Source organism: Talpa occidentalis, unplaced genomic scaffold (assembly GCF_014898055.3).
Source record: "Talpa occidentalis isolate TD23 unplaced genomic scaffold, MPIMG_talOcc4v2.1 talOcc4.9, whole genome shotgun sequence".
Classification (NCBI taxonomy): Eukaryota; Metazoa; Chordata; class Mammalia; order Eulipotyphla; family Talpidae; genus Talpa; species Talpa occidentalis.
The window spans coordinates 44,738,125-44,759,131 of record NW_023605305.1 but is presented as its reverse complement, the minus strand read 5'-3'; the positions used below and the strand labels follow the sequence as shown (position 1 = coordinate 44,759,131).

The 21,007-nt window shown below is 34.9% G+C and overlaps 1 protein-coding gene across 17 annotated transcripts in view; it reads left to right on the top strand.

Annotated features, from left to right (window-relative positions):
* ADGRL2 (adhesion G protein-coupled receptor L2) overlaps window positions 1-21,007 on the top strand; it is a 594,604-nt gene that overhangs the window by 497,545 nt on the left and 76,052 nt on the right. For all 17 annotated transcript variants that reach the window (XM_054691650.1, XM_054691649.1, XM_037501143.2 and 14 more), the window contains one exon: window positions 16,984-17,197. In XM_054691650.1, the coding sequence (XP_054547625.1) occupies window positions 16,984-17,197 (214 nt within the window). The remainder of the gene's footprint in view (window positions 1-16,983; window positions 17,198-21,007) is intronic.

The window sequence follows — 21,007 nt, the reverse complement described above, 5'->3', positions numbered from 1 at the left end:
CTACGACCTTGGATGACTTTGAAATTTTGCCTATCAGATTTCCAAATAAAATATCCACTTGTCTAATACACAAGTGTATTTATAGTTGAGGGGATTATGTATTTAAATAATATGGTTTGCAGAGTAAGGCTGGGAAATTCTCTGAAAAAATTATCAATGTGTCCCATCAATATGCATTTGATGTTGAACTTACATGCCTACAAAAGGTTTTGAGGAATTTCTTAGGGTTGCAGTGATGCACATGGTGAAATCAGCTGACACACTGCTGAAGTGAAGGGGTCTGGAAATTTACCAAGTAACTGTTTGTAGAACTTGAGATAGAACATGACACTGTGCCATGGTGTCCTGAGTGGAGTATTAGTGTTCAGATTTCTTTTATGGTAGTTTGACCTTGTATGCCACTGAGTCTCCATTTTCTGAGCTGTAAAGTCAACATATGTATATATTAAGTGCTTAAAATAACTAAGTGCTGCTAGATGCTTGATAAAAACAAGAGTATGCATCCATTCCTGCCTTCCAGGAATTTTTAGTCTTGAAAGGAGAAACACAAAGTTAACTTTGAAACTGTGTTGCAGGTACAAAGGATGCCCAGGAATGTATTGTCACAATTAGAGCACAGTTTACAAAGTAAGATGGAATAGCTTTGGTTTGTGGTCAGAGAAAACTCCTCTGAGGATGTTTTAGTCTTAAAAACGGATGAGTGAAAATGCACCACTCGGCCAGAATGTTGTATGGATTCAGCTAGGGTCATTGTAATAATTAAATGAGGTAATGTACACTGTGTCTCAAATATTCTAAATACTTGCAAGTTATGATCTGTTCTCTTGACTTCACTCACAGACACACACACACAGAGCAAATGAATTTAGTGCCCTCAAAGAAAATAGAGGGAGGAGAGATGAGAACAACAGGGACTAGCTTATTTCTAATTACCTATGATTATGATTTCATAATCTGTAAATTATCTACATATAGTTAGTCAATTATATCTGATTTATAATTTACCAATTAGTCTGTTTCCTTAAGTCACTGGAGATGGAATCCAGAACTTATGACCAGGTGTCAAAAGCACCACTTTCTAAGAAAAGTATGCTGGCAAATCAAGCACTCACATTTGCCAAGTATTGTTTTGAATACTTTGCATGTAGTGACCTATCTAATCCCCACAAAATCCTATGAGACGTAGGGCCTATTAGTATTCCAGTTTTACAGATAAGGAAACTGAGTTTACTGAGTTTACCTCTGAGCAACTTCACTCAAGTAGTGAAATAGAGGAGCCTGGGTTGAAATGTAGATGGTGTGTGCTGGACAGAGTACATCTGCAAAATATCATATAGTTAAGAATTTCCTAGAAAAAAGAAGACTAAGACGTCCAAGATCAACAGTTAACAAATTGGTTTTAAAGCACACAGGAAGCAAGCAGATTAGCCAGCCTGTAGAATGTAAGTGACACTTTGCTAAAAGTTAATGTGGTTGCCAAGCTTGCAGAATACCATTGCAGAGCAGACACTGCAAGTCAAAAATCTGCATCACCAAGGAGATGGAGAGAACATCTTACTGAACAGCAGGGTGATTATTCTCTCATTATTCTTGGGGCACCTTGAGAAATATGAAAGTGCTGGGTTTGCTCCCCACCCCCGCTTTTTTAAAAAAGATTTATTTATTTATGCATTCAAGAACTGAGGTACAGGCCAGAGGTGTGGGGGTGAGAGGATTCACCAGAGACAGAGTGGGGAACAGAACAGGCAGACTGACTGAAATACACTGCTGAGGGGAGCAGCAAGCAAGTCAGGAGAGGTCTGCTGCGTCATGTGGGTAGCTCCCTGCCCCGGGATCGAACTCATACTACAGTGGTTGCAAATAGCTTCATGGGTTGTATCTTAACCCCTTGCGCCACCATGGAGGCCCTGGCTTTGCCCTTTGCCTTTTCAGTAAGAATCAGTGTACAGGAGTGGAGCATGTGAGGCGTTATTATCATCAGTGACCCCTTCTTAGTATCCCTCTCCTTTGGCAATAAATCACTACTCTTGCCAAATGTAACTTTTGTTAGTGTGATTTTCAGGGTCTTGGGCACATAATTTGTGTAACTGCAATATTTATCATCCCATCTCTGAAACAAGTCTGCCTTTTGTCATTTTCATGGTAGTTTTATATGTATCTTCTGCTCGGGAAAACTAAGAAAAGGGGTTCTTGATCCTTAAGGGAAAAGAGGGGCCCAGAAGTTAATCTGAGGAAGGAATTCCAAGTGGGGAGAATGCTATGAAGAAAGTTAGGGATGCACTTATCAGATTTCAGACTGAATAAATTACTTTACAACTTAATTCCATAATGTAAATAGATTAACTGTATTTTATTTATTTATTTATTTATTTATTTATTTATTTATTTATTTATTTATTTATTTATTTATTTATTTATTTATACATACAAGCACTGGGTACAGTCAGAAGCGCGGGAGGGTGAGAGGATTCACCAGAGCCAGAGCGGGGAGTAGAACAGGCAGAAGGACCGAAGTACACTGCTGAGGGGAGCAGCGGGCGGCAGGAGAGGTCTGCGCGCCATGTGGGACCCTCCTCCGGTGGCCGGGGAGCAGCCGGGGATCGAACCGTCACTGCAGAGGCTGCGGGCAGCTTCGCAACCCAGCGCTAAACCTCTGGGCCACCGGGGAGGCCCTAACTGTGTATTTTAATAAAGTATAGGTAATAAAAGAAACTAGTGATATTTTCTACATAGCACCTTCATGTCACAAGCACCATTTGCTTCCTTCTTTCGTATAGTTAATTCCCTAAAAATACATCACTCATCCACCTTTCAGGATATAAGGGTTAACACAAACAATGGCAAAGTGGTACCATGGCATGTAGTGGAAAGAAGTCTGGTTTGAGTTGGAGGAAATATAGAACAGCAAGAAGGTAATTATGAGTTGGGAGAAGTGGGAAGGAGGAAGAAAAACAAGCCCGATACAGTCACATCGTTGCTTAAGGAAAATACTTCTTTCCTTATTAATTTAGTGTTTTGGGGCACAGATCATCCAAGGGAAATGTATCTCAGATCCAGTGAAGGAATTACGGCGTAAGGAGTAGGAATATATGCAGTATTTGGGGGAAAAAAACCCAGGTTCTCCACATCACATAGGGAACTGGTATATAGTCGGGTAGCTTAGAACCAAGAAGGTCTTGTAAACACTTAGACTTTCAGAATGAGAGATAGTCTATTTCAGATGGTTCTCATAAAGGGAAACAGGATTTCCATTATCTTCCTAGGTTGCATGCCACTCAGTTTAACTCAAGTTTACTTTTTGGTTCTCCTGGGTTGGTGGCCAAAATCCCTCAGTTCCCTGAATGCTGATGAGTTGATTTTGATGAGTTAGTCACTGCTACGCAAAAAAGGGTTTCCACATCCTTCCTTTCTTTTTTTGTTTTACATAACACACACACACAAATTCATATTTCTTTTGCATAGTTTTCTGCAAATGTTATTGTAGTATTTATTGTTTTTTTTTAAACCATTTCCTTTATTTGGACTTTTAGTGTGTCTCAAGATTTTCATTCTTATGAGTAAACTTTCTAGCCAGATCTTTTCATCAAATATTTGCATCATTTTTAGAATATGGATTTTTTTAAGGATTTTTTTTAAGGATTTTTTTTTTTAATTTATTAATGCATGCAAGAACTGGGATGTAGGCCAGAGATGCTGTGGATGAGAGGATTCACCAAAGACAGAGTAGGAGCAGAACAGGCAGAGAGGTCTGCTGCGCCCTGTGGGTTAGCTCCCTGGCTGGGCATTAAACTCATGCCACTGTGCCTAGAGACAGCTTGATCATAATGAGACTTTAACCCCTGCACCACCAGGGAGGTTTTTTAGAATAGATTCTTTTTTTTTTTTTTTTTTTTAAAAAGATTTATTTATTTATTTATTATTTATACAAGCATTGGGTACAATCAGAAGCGCGGGACGGTGAGAGAATTCACCAGAGCCAGAGCAGGGAGCAGAACAGGCAGAAGGACCAAAGTACACTGCTGAGGGAAGCAGCGGGCGGCAGGAGAGGTCTGCGCGCCATGTGGGACCCTCCTCCGGTGGCCGGGGAGCAGCCGGGGATCGAACTGGCACTGCAGAGGCTGTGGGCAGCTTCGCAACCCAGCGCTCAACCGCTGCGCCACCGGGGAGGCCCTAGAATAGATTCTTACAAAAAGGATTTGTTTATGCTCTTTTAGTCAAATTTGTACCAGTGTGTGGTATCAAAAATATAGGAGACTGTTTTACAATAACCTGATAAATCTTTGTTAATTTGATAGAAAATTTCACCAAAATTTAATTTTGTCTTCTTTTTATCCTTAGCAATTCATTATTTTATAGGTTTATCTGTAACTTTTTATTTCCTTTTTCTAGACTTGTTTGAAATTTATACTCAGCACTCATTATATATAATATTTAACCTTTGTGTAACTTGTTTAGACAGTTTATCTTGAGAGGTGTAATTTTCTCAAGCATACCCATTGTGATTGTAAATCAGATTCACCTAAACTTACTTTCATTTTTTCATAAGAAGCGCTTGCTTGATTTGGACATTTTCATCAAGCCTGTCTTTGTCTTCTGTTTTTCTTTTTACTATGAGTAGAAGCTTTTTATCAGGCAACATTCTGCTTAATAATGGCGAAATTAAAAATATTTAGGTTGTAAAGGATAAAGGTACACAACCATTTAAAGTACCAGGAAAGTGGCATTAGAATTGTCCAGCTCGACATGGTAACAGACTCAAACAGCATACCTAAGAGTCTTTTTCCCTGCAACTCCTTACTATTTCTTCGAGTCTCTGAATGCAGAGCTGGAACTGCTTGGCTGCTTCTTGCACCTGGAGTGAGCAAGTGTGAAAGAGGACAGTAGATTGAATATGTAGGGGCAGGGCCTATGCATTTGCATTGGTTACCCTGCTGTTTCTACTTTCCTTGATGATCAGCTTGGCAATTAAATATGAGACAGTTTATAATTTTAACTCCAGAAAAGTAGAGTATTTCTTTTTTAAGGTAACATTGTGTGGTTTTACAGATGTCAGATTAAATTTATCTCTCCCTCCCTCTTTGAATGTCCCGGTGACCCAGATTTGAAAATAGTTTGAGTGTGTTCTTTAAAAGCTGATCTTTTCATTAAAAACTGAACATCTCTCAAATTTACAATACAGAAATGACAACATTGAAACAATCATGAAATCAAAGCCATCATATTGTCAGTTAAGAAATTATTTGATAATCTTCATACTATTTTGGGAAAATTTGTTTTAATTCATAGTGTCATAGTATCATACAAATATATCGTCTTGTCTTCTTGTCTTCAAGGGGGACTTTTATCACAAGATGGGCTCTCTGTGGTTTGTGGAAGCAGTGGGGTTACCTGTGGTTGGAGAGTTTTTAGTTTCTAGTGTTTATACCAAAATAGTCTAATGAAGGAATTAGACTGTACTAAGAGCACAAATATGTAATGAGTGAATGAAAGAGTGAACAATAAATCTTTTTAAGTGAGGTGGCCAACAATGTTAAATAAGAGATAAATTTAGAAATTATATTTACCATTTGGAGGAGATTTTGATTTGAATTTGTATTTCGAGGTAGAGTTTACAAAATAGGCTCTAATGCATTTGGTTTCACTCATTTTGTCATTGTGTTGTTTTTAATTGTTCCACAAATGTTCACTGAGAAAAGTAAATGACAAAACAGTACAGTTTTCACTGGAGTAATTTTATTTGTTTTATATATATCATGTTACCCACTTGGTTAGTTGTCCTATAAGCTTGTGTATCTTTCACAAATTTATCTTTACTGCTGTTTATAATATAAAAATAACCTTCAAAAATTTTAAGGAAAGACAGTCTACTTTGGGGGTTTAGAGTTATGTATGTAACATAATTTAGATTCACATTTTAAGTGTTGTTTAGAGAGGAAAATTTAAAAATTCAACTTGATTTCATGGGTTCCCTGTTGTTAAATGCTTTCCTCACTCCTGACAGAAAACCCTTTCTTTCCTCTTTGATACTATTATTACTTTTCAGTAAAAAAAAAAGTTTTTATTTTCTAGAAGTCATTTGAGGTTTTAGGGGGAAAGATGCATTTTAGTGAGAAAAACAGGAAGTTCCTCCACTCTTCAGTAGGGAAAAAGTTAAATGACTGACACTTTTTAAAATAATTGAAATATTAGTGTGGGTAACAATTTGTGAAAAGTCAAGAGTTGAGACTGGGTTTCAGGCTGTTAATCTTTCCTACCTGAAGTGAGACATAAATACCTCATAGGTATGTATATGGTGATATAATGGTTTTCCCACCTAGGACACTTGAGTCAGCAGTGGTTGAATGTGATTACCTTTGGATTCTTGTTTGGGATTAAGAGAAATGAGTGGGTGGTTTCTGTGCAGTTTCAATGTAGTTAACGCAAATAAGTTCTAGAATTGGTATTAATTGGCCACCTTATAGATACATTTAATGAGGAAGCCAGTTGTTAAACTGGCAGACTTCTTCATACCTTTAGAATTTATTGTTGCCAAATAAAAGTTCATTAATAGGAAAATCTTATATTTATAATACTTTGTGGTTTCTCTTGTGAGGCAACTCAAATGTACCTTATACAAATGAAATTATGGTTAATTTTTTTGGTGTGTGTTTTTGTTGCAGTTTTTTAATTTTATTTTTTTAATAAACATTTATTTATTTATTTATTTTAAAAGATTTATTTATACAAGCACTGGGTACAGTCAGAAGCGCGGGAGGGTGAGAGAATTCACCAGAGCCAGAGCAGGGAGCAGAGCAGGCAGAAGGACCTAAGTACACTGCTGAGGGGAGCAGCGGGCGGCAGGAGAGGTCTGCACGTCATGTGGGACCCTCCTCTGGTGGCCGGGGAGCAGCCAGGGATCCAACCAGTGCTGCAGAGGCTGCGGGCAACTTCTCAACCCAGTGCTCTACCGCTGTGCCACTGGGGAGGCCCTTGTTGCAGTTTAAAAAAAAAAAAAAATATTTGTTTATGTTTAAATAAAACAAGATTTTAACAGAAAGCCTTAGAATCCAAATTTACACCCCCATTGATCTGGGACCAGTCTGGGAAACACATTAAATAGGCTCTCTACCTTTAGTCAGTTCTAGTCATCAGACTAATGCAGTGACAGAAAAGGAATAGAATCCTTAAGTCCATGTCTCTTGGGGCAGCTACGGATGAGGTAACAAATTTCACATTTCTGGACCTTTGCTTCTTATTTAGTGGCTTTAAGAACAATCTCTTCGAGGCTGGGTTGTGTGGGGAGAGGTAATGGAATGTCTGGTAATGAAAGAGTAGTTTAAAAATCGGGAAATTGCTAACAGATTATGTTCTGTGATAGTAAAGTTGTTGTACTCAAGGAGATGATGAAATTGTTGTTTTGTTTTTTATCCTGTGATAATTCTCTAGTTTTTTGTCGTTACTATTTGGGAATGAATTTTCCAGAATTACTTTCAAATTTTAATTTTATAGTGCAATATGAGCAGCTTGAAGAATTACATTTCTGATGGTAAATTCTTAATGTTAAACTGATTTTAATTAGTTATAAAATGATGTAAGAATATTTCCTTTTAGAGGAGAGAAGATGAGAGAGAGAAGTAAAGTTTTTATTCTGGCTTTTGTGACATTTTGTATGAGTAATGACCCCAAATTCAGGATGATTTAAATTTTGACATCTTTTAAAAAATTATCATTTTCTGATAATGTGCATAGCTAAAGCATCAAAAAAAATTTTAAAAACTAAGATATGAAAATACAGTTGTGTTGTTTCTGTATTTCTCCTATAAAAACATTTATTTTATGGTTTTGGATCTCTTTGACATCTTCCTGTACAAGGAATTAAAGTATAAAATGAACTAAATTAAAAATTGAGAGCCTACTATGTGTCATATACTGTTTTAGAAACCAAAAATACAGAAGTAAATAGGAGGAATCACTTCTTTCTGTTGAGAAGCTCAGAGTTCAGTAGAGGAGGGATAGAAAGTAAGACACCCTTGTTACCTGCTTTGATCAAGGAGCTGACCATTGTTAACTCATTCATACATGTTTATTTAACATACTTTCATTTTGTAGTGTACAGAGAGCTGTAAACTGATCCTGTATCAGATTTTGACATGGTAATGGCAAACCAAATAGGATAGCTTTACATACCAAGAACTCAGGCCTCATATAAATCATTCAAATATAGGGATTAATGACATTTTGGTTCACTACTTTTTCCCAAGTATCTATAAGATTGGTAGGCATATGGTAGGTGCCTAGCAAATATTTACTAGAAGAAAGTCTATAGATGACATGAACCTGCATTCAGGTTCTTCTTTAATTAATAAAAGAACCTTGAACTGAATTTTGGAGAGTAATTGTTGCCTAAGGGAAACATGAGTAGAACATCTTGTGCAAGGGGAATACCTTAAACACGGGCACTAAGCAGTAGGAGCAATATTGAGTTTTAATACAAAATTCACAAATATTTAATTTATTTATTTATAAAGATTTATTTATTTATACAAGCACTGGGTACACATGAGAAGTGCGGGAGGGTGAGAGAATTTACCAGAGCCAGAGTGGGCAGAACAGGCAGACTGACGAAATACACTGCTGAGGGGAGCAGTGGGCGGCAGGAGAGGTCTTCGTGCCATGTGGTTCCCTCGCTGGTGGCCGGGGATCGAACCGGCGCTGCAGAGGCTGCGGGCAGCTTCTCAGCCCAGCACTCAACTGCCGTGCCACCAGGGGAGGCCCCAAAATTCACAAATATTTTAAAATAGTAGGTCAGAATTAAAGTTTCCTATATTTGTGAATTTTGAAGAAATTACAGCCATATACTGATACTATTAAACCTCTCCATGTCATATGTTATCAGGATTTTTTTTTTAAAGAGTTCAGTATTAAACTAATAGTATTTTGGAATTTTGTAAGTTGCTATGTTTTAATGGTACTTGTGAATTATTAATCAGTTGTGGATACTTCAGACTTTTGTAAACGTCAGTTCCTTTCTAAATAAGGAATTTAATACCAAAATATTTTGAAGGTCTCAATGCATTCTTTCCCCTTTAAATTTTCAGAAGTAGTAATATTTGAACGTATAGCAAATGGCATTTTAAAAATGTATTTTAACCTTCAAGTGTCCAGGATATTGTTACTTTTAGTGAATCCTAAAGATGATTTTCCCCTGGTTGTTTATGTAATTGGATTTTATTGTGTAGTAATTATTCATCATGCATCTCTTTGTTAGGAATTTTTTGTGTCTTCCAGTGTTAATCACAATATTTTATATATGCACTGATTTTACCTAAAACTATAAACATCCTTCTCAAAAGAGGCATAACACTCAGGTATGATAAGTTGATGATATTGTAGTTGCATGGTCTTTGTTTGAATACTTTCATTTGCAAAAACTTTATCTTTCTATAAGGATTTGATTGGTGTCTCATGCTAACCAGATATATTTACAAATTGCTACATTTCAAAAGCCAGTGTGCTTATGTTGAGAAATGACACTTCATCCTTTTTATTTTCTTTTTTTCTCGGCATGACAACAAGTTGAAAGGTGAAGATAGTTTTTTTACTTTCTACATATGTAGACACCTTAAATAAAATGCTGATAGGTTAAGATAATTACATGTTAATGAACACACAAAAAAGAGATATTTTAGTGTTTGATAAAATTATTTCTTGAATGGACTAATAGATTAACTAAAACAATAGTGATAGTGTGTAAGTTTACTAACATAAATTTTTAATATTCTGCTTTTTAGTATACAAAGAAATTTTATTATGCAGCCTTAATTTTTTAAATTTTTATCTGATGGCCTCATGAATATGCAGAGATAAATGGAAGAGTTGAACTATTAGTGAACTAAGTTATCTTTTAATTTTACTTTTAACATTCTCTTTTTATCTCAATTCAAATGAAATAGAAATAACTTTTCTGGAAACTTATAAGCTAGAGTTCAACCTGGTTGAAATCACGTCCCCTCATTAAGTATTTTTCTCACTTCCATTTTAGGAAGAAATCACATTAACATATATAAGCAGGGTTGATGAGAGATTTCACATGCCAGCACTGTGGCCTGAGTTAATGTTTCGGTAGAGCTTGAAGTCACAGTCTCAGTTCATAGAGGCCCCTCATAATCAAAAGGCCTAGTGCTTACTGGAGCCCTACACAGCATAAGCAGTAGCGCCCATGACAGTGTTTAGTTGAGCATAATTAAGAAAGACCGTACCAGAAAATTTGAAGTTTTCATATTACATTGTGGTAAAAAGAATTGTGTAGGAATGTATGATTTTACAAAAATGTGCAAAGAGCAAACTGAGTGGAGACAATGTTAGAAATCAAAATGTTCCTAATCAAGTATTTGAAGTCCATCAGAGCTATAAACCTTATAACAGAGTGTACTATTTATTGCCAGAGCAGCAATATATTTTCTTACAAAAATGCTCATAAATGATGCAAAATCCAATGATAGAATTCCAATTCTGGTCTTACAAATTCCCATCTGGTAGCAGTGCATCTGTTTATTTAGAGTTATCCCCTGAATGTGAATGATTTCAGTCCTAAGTTACTGCACCTGTTGCCGAGAGGTATTTAGTCCAATCACCAGCCTAAAGCACAGAAAGTTATTGTTTGACATTTTATATAGCTGGGGCGGGCGGGGGGTGGGAGGGACGGGACGGGACGGGACTGTCTTTTCAAAATCATTTGTCCAGAGTGGAGAAAAGGAGAAAAACAGTTCATTTTACTCTAAGCACCACTATTTGGCAGTATTCACATTTGCACAGCACAAAGCTGCAATATTGATTTTTTTGTTCACAGGGCCTCCCACAAGTTTTTTCTTCGATTGTCAGGGCTGCAAGAGGGATTGGATTACACTTTGCTTGTTGGGATTCTTATTTTATTTTCTTTGTTGAAACAGAGAGATTGAAAATACAGCTTACAGAATAAATGTTATAGTAATAGTGTGATTTAAAAGGCTTTTATTTAGGAATTTCTTTATGTTGATTTTGTTTACTGAGCAATTTCAATGAATATATGATAGCCAGACACAGTATTTTCTTTCCTGCCCTTCTTCCCCTAAGACTTAAAGTACTCAGGTCCTTATGCCCTCTACCACAGGGGTCCCCAAACCTGCTGTTAATTGTCACCGTTGTTTGGATAGGCAAACTTTGATTTCATTCTTACTGTATGTATGATCATAGAAAATGTGACTTATCTGTGTTCCCTCCTGTGTAAAATGGTGACAGTAACAACTATTTCATATGGTTGTTTTGAGAATTTACCTTCAATAAGTACTTGCAAAATTTTGAAGGAACTTTTGGTGATGATGGGGTGAAGAAGGTAGCAGTTCCCTCCCTCCCCCTCCCAAAACAGCTATAAAACTGAACAAAATTGTCAGCAACCATTTTGGGGCTTTTGAAATCAACCAAAGCCAAACAAGAAATTGGGATGCATTTATTTATGAAAAAACTGGTAGAACTTCTATTATGAGCAGTGGAATTTTAAAGTCCTCCAGCCTCTAGGAGGTTGCTCCTATCCCAGGAGCAGTTTCCTACTCCTTAGCTAATTGTCTTTGTGGTAGTTTCATAAGGGCAGAATTGTGTTGAAACTTAGTGACTTTGCTGCCAGGATGAGTTGACTTGATTTGGAGTGAAGGGTAGAAAGCCATGGTCAGCAGTGCTGTTAGTACAATGATAAACACTATGAAAAACAAATGGGAAAAGCTCTGCTAGTATGTGGTCCCAGTTGGGGAGACTGGAGAGCCCAACTGGGCTCTGGGGAATTTTGGAAGTGAAAGCCAAATGTTCTCTGTGCATTCTGGATTTACAGGGATGCTAGCTATATATGGAGTAGATGTGAGAGAACTCAGCAGAAAGTAAATAATCAAGGCTTACTTGAAAATGGCCCGCATTTTGAACGCTTCTGAACACACTCTCAGATTAATAGCCAGCAGAGGGTGGAGACTTTATTGTGGGTTGATAGTTTTGTACAAAGTCTCTGCACAATCACAGGCTGGCTACTAAGCTATGTAGCGACTAGGGTGATCTCTAGGAAGCCAGGCTAGAAAAGAAAAAATATTAATTAAAATGGCAATAATACCAGTAATGAGAAGAGACAGCAGCTGCATATTACGGGGAAGACAGATTCTACAGATTAAGTCCTGTCAGATACTGGCAAGAAAATATAACAACAGGAGGAAAAGTCTGAATCCAGAGTTGTTAAAAGTATGCTATTCAAAATGTTTAGTTTTTTTTTTTTTTTTTTATAGAGGCATGTTTTTATTTATTTATTTATTATATTTGTTTGTTTTTGTTTATACATGCACTGGGTACAGTCAGAAGCGCGGGAGGGTGAGAGAATTCACCAGAGCCAGAGCGGGGAGCAGAGCAGGCAGAAGGGCTGAAGTACACTGCTGAGGGGAGCAGCGGGTGGCAGGAGAGGTCTGCGCACCATGTGGGATCCTCCTCCGGTGGCCGGGGAGCAGCCGGGGATCGAACCGGCGCCGCAGAGGCCGCCGGCAGCTTCGCAACCCAGCGCTCAACCGCTGCGCCACCGGGGAGGCCCTCAAAATGTTTAGTTTTCAACTACAACAAATTTACTCTTATTCAGGAGGTAAAGCATCCATAAAACAGCCGGTAATATGAGCTCAAATGTTAGATTTAATAGATGAACATTTAATGTTGACTGTTGTGAATATATTGAAAGATTAAAGTAAAACTATATTAGAGAATTAAGAGAAATGTGATGATAGTAACTTAGCAAATATGTAATCTCAGTAGAGAAATGAACTATTTTAAAAAGACCTTAGAGAAATCCATAGCACACCTCAGTTAACATATCAAAGTAAATTAATGTTTTCCTCTCCAAATGCAAACTTCATCTGAATTCAAATCCTGAATCAATGTGTGTGAATTAAGGCTTGAAAATTCTTTTTTAAAAACACTTATCAGGTGACTCTGATGCAAAGTCATGGTTGGGGATCAGTTGTATGATCTTGGCAAGTTATTTATTTTTTTTAAATGCCCTAAAACACCTCATTTAAACAGTCAAAAATTACTTCATGTACAAAGGAGGAAAATGTAATTAAGAAATTGTAATCAGATCCATGATGCTTTCTTTCTTCATGTCAAGTGTTGCAGGTGGTCATTCCATGGTACAAATATGGGTGCAAATAAATATTTTTAGGAATAAATTTTGTTCCATCTTTTCATAGTTAAAATATTGAATTTTCAAAATGAATATTAATTTCAATTGGCTTTCCAAACTTCCATTGAAGTTCAATGGTCGTTGAAAGAGGTTGAATCAATATCCCTTTAAGTTTTCAGAGAAATTGTATGAAGTGGTTAAAGAAGGCACAAAATTTATATTTTTTCCTGAAAATTTTATGTGAATTTTTCTTTTGGCTCCATAATTGACCTGTGTTTATTTTCTTCCTTCCGTTAAGCATTTAATTAGATCCCTGCCATGATTTGTGAGAACTTCACCTTGTTCCCCACAAGTACTTTTGAGTAGCATTAGCTTGATAATCCATATAATATACAAAACAAATCCATGTTAATATATTTAAATGTGTTTATATTTTAAAGAAAAATTGTTAATTATTGATTCCTTGAAAATGTTGGAATACCACGATCACAAAGCTTGTCTGTTTAGAATTGTAGATGGGGGAGGATTTGTTAGAACCTTGAAATGGCTTTGAGCAGTGTAGTTCTCCATATTTATGGTATAAATCTCTGCATTTTTGTACACATAATTTTCTTGTTTTTATGTTTTGTGAGCCTTTATAAGGATTGTTTCCTGTCATATTTGCTAACATTCTTTGGTAACTTTCAGAGTTTTATAAACTTTCAGAAGTTTATAAAATCTTCTGTTATCAACAAATTGGCTAGAGAGTAATTTTCTGTTCATGAGTTTAGAATTAACTGAAATAATCCTTGAGATCTGAATTACTGTTTGATGCATTAGTTTCATACTCTGTAAAATTGATAGTATAGTAGTAGCTACTTCATTATTTATTCCTTTTGTTGTTTTTGATGTTGAGTTTAAAGCAGAGTGATCCATATACAGCATTTAGCACAGAGCCATCATAGTTGTGTAAATGTTAGCAATTATAATGACTACTTTCATTTCTCTTGATATATACACATATATATTAGATTGATTTCTGGTTGCAAACAGAAATAATTTTAAAATATGTATCTCATTTGTCTTTGTAAGAAACACTGACAAACCTCAGCAGAATCTAGACAATGAAAATTGGCAGTTTAAATATTTTGTTTTTCCTGAAGGTGGCTAATTATTTTCATTGATTATAAATAGTTTATTTCTTAATGCTCACTGTCTTTATTTTCACTACCAAGGGAAGCAGGTTTTGCAATGGAAGACACACCGCAGTTTATATTGTTTTAAAGAAATAATCGTCTAATTTAGCAATTTGGTGTGATAGCGTGTACTGGCATTACATGGTATGTACCAGTGTAGGCACTGGAATCATAACTATTAACTCTGTCCTCACAGTCCGTTGGAGAAGGTATTACGTTAAGATTGAATATGCACAGTAACCACAGGGCAATGATAGCCACTTTAATGAAGATATGTATAAAGTTGAATGGAAATAGCAGCTTGAGAGCAAGAACTTCCTAAAAAGAGAAATTGTGACTTAAAATAGTAGGCATCGTAGCAGTAGATAAAGCATTTCACACTATTAAGAACTCATACAGTTCTGTGCAGTGAGAGCCTAAGTACCATGATATCTTTTCTTTGAAGATTCTACATTAAAAGTCTACTGAATTATTAAAGTGTGCTGCTCTTGACATTTTCTTTTCCTTGTTTTACTTTTTTGGTTGACTCTTACTTTTTCAGAATCCTCTCAGATCTCAGATCTTTTTGAGTTGAACTTTTCAAATCTCTTTCAAAAGCAGAGGAAAATTCACTTAGGATCGTAACTAGAATCCTGAAGATTAACAACAAAAATTAAAAGACACTTTAAAATGCATTATTTTATAAACAGTTCTATTTCTTGACAAATGGTAAAAATGGTTAATAACAACTTTAAATCAGTTTCCAAATGCCACATTGTCATATTCCTAATATTTTCTAATATGATCTACTAATTTTTATTAATGAATTTAATTGCAAATTATCTGTACTGTTAGAATGGGCTGGGCTCTGAAATTTTATGTCATTTGTTTGAAATTCCTCACAGCTTTTGCCACAGAAATAAGTGTTAGCTTCTGAAGGCCTAAAAATTATTTTTCAGTAAATCGAATATTTGTTTAAGCTAAATTACTTGTACAGGGTGGTACAGTACAGTACAGGATCAGGAAATGATTGAAAGCAATAATATATGTAAAAGGTTATGAACTTGTTGGAAAAGAAATAGCTTTTTGAATGGTTGTCCTGTTTACTGTTTGTCTTAACATTTGCCCGGGTCCATTTCTGTATTCTTGCTTTATCAAGTGTTTCTTTCTAAATAGTTTTTGTTATCTCATAATAGGATAGGCAATCTTTGTCAAGATCTACTGTGGTTGGGTTTACCACAGTCCCCTGAAGATTTCCATGCCCCAAATTGTATTCTTTTCTTCTTCCATTCCAATTACACCTTTGGTTTTCTTAGTAGGAATGAGAGTTCAGACAAGTTTGAGAATTACTGATTTCCTAAATCATACCAATGTGTAACCCAATAACCCTTTGGGAGGATTATTTACATTAGAAAGAGGATACATATTCATCCAGGTGACTTTCTATTTCATTGAATTAATGAAAGGCATTGTGTAATAAAGATAAAGAAGATAGATTTTGGTATTAGATTAACCTGGACATAAAATCCAGCTCTTCAGCTAGAAGTTTATAACTCGAAACCATTTATTTTACTTCTGGATGTCAGCGTTTTTCTGTAAAAAAGGCATATAAGGCACAATTCATACAATGCAGAGTAATTAAAAGTATAAAGGGAAAATTACTGCTAGTATTTATTAACAGGATGGTAACAGGTTAGGAAATGGAAATTTAAAAAATGTGATAATTTAGTTTTCTTTTCTATTTGTTTTAATCATAGTAACTAGTCAACCCAGCACAACAGTAAATGTACTTCTCACACATGATTCCTCTTGACTCTTCTTGTTTTTCTCTCCTTTTGGACTTTGTTCAGTGCCCTTTATAGGACCATTTGAAAACTTTGAATAAAACAGTATTCTAGTTTTTCATTTCATTTGGGAATCTTTTGCAAGAACTCATAAACAGTAATTGTTAACACTGTGCCTAATACAAATCATACATAAATTTATGTAGACCTTTTAATTAAGGACTTCTGTATATACTGTCTCATTTTAGAACTAAACAAGTAGGAAAAGAAACAAATGTTCCATCACCGTTTTGTGGATGACAAGACTGAACTTTACTCTTTCAGGGTATTTCAGTTTTGTTGCATTCGATGGGAGTAGTGCAAGCATCTCTGAGTGCCTGATTCGGTCATTGATGTCAGTTTTAAATAAATTATTTTTGATAATGCTACTAACAACAATTAATATATGTATGTTGAGAAAGTTTAAGACCAGAAGTATAGCATAGCTTTTATTCTTTTACAAAAAATGAAATGTTTTCCTTAATAGTTGTTAAATTCTATATTTGTATAACGTGCAACTATTTAAAAATCCATTGTTTAAATTTCTCCTGTTTCATTGAATTTACTTAAAAAGACTGATTTAGTTTCTGATTATGACCAAGTTATGCAGAAAATATTTTGTGTGTGTGTGTGTGTGTGTGTGTGTGTGTGTATATATATTTAATAATAAATTCTTGACACAATAAAGAACCAAAGAATTACGTAGTAACTGTGTGAATGGATGACTTAAAAACATATTTTGTGGGACATCTCAAATATAGACATGAATCACAGTACTTGAAATGCCTTATTAAAATAATATACTTAATAATTGAGTTAAGTTTCATTTTCTTTCTTTTTTATTTTAAAGGTTTCAGCAGAGCAGCTTTACCATTTGGGTTAGTTAGGCGAGAATTGTCCTGTGAAGGTTATTCTATAGATCTGCGGTGTCCAGGCAGTGATGTCATCATGATTGAGAGTGCTAACTATGGTCGAACAGATGACAAGATTTGTGATGCTGACCCATTTCAAATGGAGAATACAGACTGCTACCTCCCAGATGCCTTCAAAATTATGACTCAAAGGTAAATACTCTTAATATCCCTTTTTAGCTACTAAAACCAAATTAGTAAAATTATACTAGTTCCAAAGTGGCCAGATAGAGTAAATATCTCAGCATTTTTATTAAAACATGGGCTTTGCCTACTATTGATTTCCACTTTGTAAGTTTCAGCATTTAAATTTCTGTATCATTTTATACAGTTTGACATATCAAAGGGAAGATGTAATAATAATTTTTAATTTTCATATATCATAAAATAAAGAGTAAGAATATTTCAAATGTAATCTTGTTTTAAAGACTTCAAAATTTTGAAATGTCTTTGTAAAGTCAACAATGTTTAAATTTCAGTATTTTTGAAATAATTGTTCTGGAATTTTTGTTAGTAAATAAACTATATTACAACTAAATTGAGCTGAAAGTACTGAGAGTAATCATAGCTCCATCCCTACAGATACTCAAGCTCCCCAGCAATCAACATCCCCCACCATGGTAGTACATTTGTTACAATAGATGAACTCATTTTGACATACCATTATCACTCCAAGTTCATAATTTGCATTAGAGTTTACTCTTGGTATTGAACATTTTAATGAGTTTCTACAACTTGTTAATGATATATTCACCATTGTAGTATCACATAGAATAGTTTGAGAGTCCTAAATTTCCTATGTGCCACTATTCATACTGCTTCCTAACCCATGACAACCACAGATCCTTTTCCTTTCCATAGCTTTGCCTTTTCCAAGATATCATATAGTTGAAATTATACAGTTTCTAGCCTTTAAAGATTGTCTTATTTCACTTAGTAATACCCAGCTCAATTTCTTCCATGTCTTTCATGGCTTAAAGTTTTTTCAGTGTCTCTTCATGACTTAATGACTCATTGCTTTTTAGCATTAAATATTACTCCATATTGAGTATATACTACAGTTTATGTAGTTTACTGGTTTCTTCACTTACTGAAGGACAGCTTAATTGCTCCTAAGTTTCAGCAGTTATAGTCACAATAAGCTTTTAGAAACATCTGTTAAAGTTTTTGTATAGATAGAAGTTTTCTGTTCATTTGGGTAAATTTTATGGAACACAATTGCTGAATCATAGTGGAAGAGTGTGTTTAGTTTTCCTCAGAAACTGGCAAACTGCTTCTAAAGTGACTGTACTATTTTGCATTACTACCAGCAATGAATGAGACTTCCTGTTGCTCTACACAGTTGTCAGCGCTTGGTGTTGTCAGTGTTTAGAGTTTGACCATTCTTAAAGAAGTGTAGTGGTATCTCATTGCTGCTTTAATTTACATTTTCCTAATGCCGTACCCTGCAGAACATCTGTTAATATACTCATTTGCCTTCTATATATATATTTTTTTAAAGATTTATTTATTTATTTATACAAGCACTGGGTACAGTCAGAAGCGTGGGAGGGTGAGAGAATTCACCAAGCCAGAGCGGGAGCAGAACAGACAGACTGATGAAATATACCTCTGAGGGGAGCAGCAGGCGGCAGGAGAGGTCTGCGTGCCATGTGGGACCCTCACCCAGTGGCCGGGTATCGAACCGGCGCTGCAAAGGCTGCGGTCAGCTTTGCAACCCAGTGCTCAACCGCTGTGCTACCAGGGGAGGCCCACCTTCTATATATCTTAATTAGTGAAGTATCCAGGCTTTTGCCATCTTTTAGTTGGGTGATTGTTAAGGGAGAGAGAGAGAGAGAGAAAGAGAGTGAGTGTGTGTGTGTGTGTGTGTGTGTGTGTGTGAGAGAGAGAGAGAGAGAATATACAGACCATTGGTTAATTCTGTATTTAAAAATATGTTGGAAAGTGTTGTGAATCTTAAAATATATAAATATCTTTACTGGACAATTACTTTTCTCCATGTGAAAGATAGAATATAAAAAAATCCTGATGACAGATACTGCTTTTCCTTTGCCTTGGCATCATTTTCTTTTTCTTCTTCTAAATTATGGTACTCTTGGCATCTTAATTAGAATTTCCTTACCTATAAGATATTAAAATAGTTGTTAGTTATGATTGAGCTAGTACAGTAATAGCTCTCTTGTCCAGAGTTTCCTATCTAGCAATCCCAATGACTTGGAACATAAAGACTATCTGAAGTAAAACTTGAGTATCACAGAATTTTTAATTAATTATTGCTTTTATATTTTGTTTATTAGGAAAATTCTTTTCTTCTTAATTCAAAGCCTTCATTTCACCCTTTACTCTGACCTTTTCTCACCCTCTGGACACAATGCTCTGTGTAATTTTGTGGCTTATTGCCTACCTACCTCAGAGTAGATTTAAAAAAAAATTTCTAGAGTGGGGACTGGTTAGTTTGGATGCACTAATATCACCAAATGATAAAGAAAATAATGGAAAACCTGTTTTCTAAGTATCCATACCGTAAGAGTGTTTATATAAATAGTTATAAAAGTCCTAAATTCACAGAATATGAACTAGTATATTTTTATTGATAGTACAACATTGTAATCAATTTTTTAATGTTGATACTGATCAAGATATTATGAAGAAAGCAAAGAACATACACATTACATTGGAAAGATTTCCATCAAAATGATTTCATTCTCAGTTCTTAAAGGGTAGTTTTTAAGAATTAAGGCAATCTTATTTACATAAATGTTACTTGTTAAATTTTTTTCTACTTAAATTTAATAAGAACCTTACATACTGTGTAGGATCTGAAGTCTGACCTGTGAAACAAGCTACCATTTATAATTACCTTCTTTGCAAAAATGGCTTCTGTACTGTAGTAAAATTATAATGGTTTGAGTTACAATTCAATCATTTGCATGTGGTATTTCAAAATTCAGGAAATGCCTAAGCTAAGTAGACAATAAACACAACCCGGTAACTTACCATTTATTCATTCATTCATTCATTAATTCATTCTTTATGTGTTAATCCAACTATTCAATAGTAGTAATAAGAGTTGAGCATTTAAACAGAGAGAAATAGTAAGTGAAGAATTATGTAAAATTATTTTTACTAGACTGACAAGCAAGAAACAGTGAGAATAAATGCAGAAAGAATCTGAAAGAGATGACATTGAGGAATTCTACATTTTAGGTAACTTAATCTTTGTAAGATTACGTATTTAAATGCGGAGTTGAATATCTTGTAGAATACACAAGTCTTCTCATAATTATAATTACATATTATAGGAGATATACAAGATAAGATAGCAAGTTATTTTCTTTATGCTGTAAAAGCAGGGCTGCCTTTCTAATACTTTAAAAAATAATTAGAGTTTTGGGGTATTTAAATTCTTTGAAAGCATACAATTATTTTCTGTACTGTAGTGTGACAGTTCAAATAAGGGTTAACTCTAAAACCAACTATAAAAAACCCCATTGAAAAGATGTTTTATTATATTGGTGATATAAAATTATTTAATTAGTACAGTGACAATATAAACCTGAACACTTCATTGATAAAAACAGTATTATAAGACTTGAAAATTATTTTCATAGGAATAGTTTATAAGTACTCTATTCTATATATACCTGGTTATAATCTGTCACATTTATTGGTTTCATTAGCTAAGAAAAATAGGTAGACAATATTTTTGAAACTGAGTTATCACTAAATAATTACTGAGTATGTAGAATACTTGTCCCTAGTTATTTTGTAATTTAAAAATACTGTCAGTATTTATAAAAGAGAGTGATTTTTTTTTTTTACCAAACTCCTAATAATTTGGAGATTTTCTTATTTACAATCATCTGAAAATGTGGTTTCATTAGTACAGAAAGAGACATTTTTGTAGGAAACTTTTTCTTGAAATGTTCAAATAAAAGCCCTACAATTTTTCTGTTAAATTTG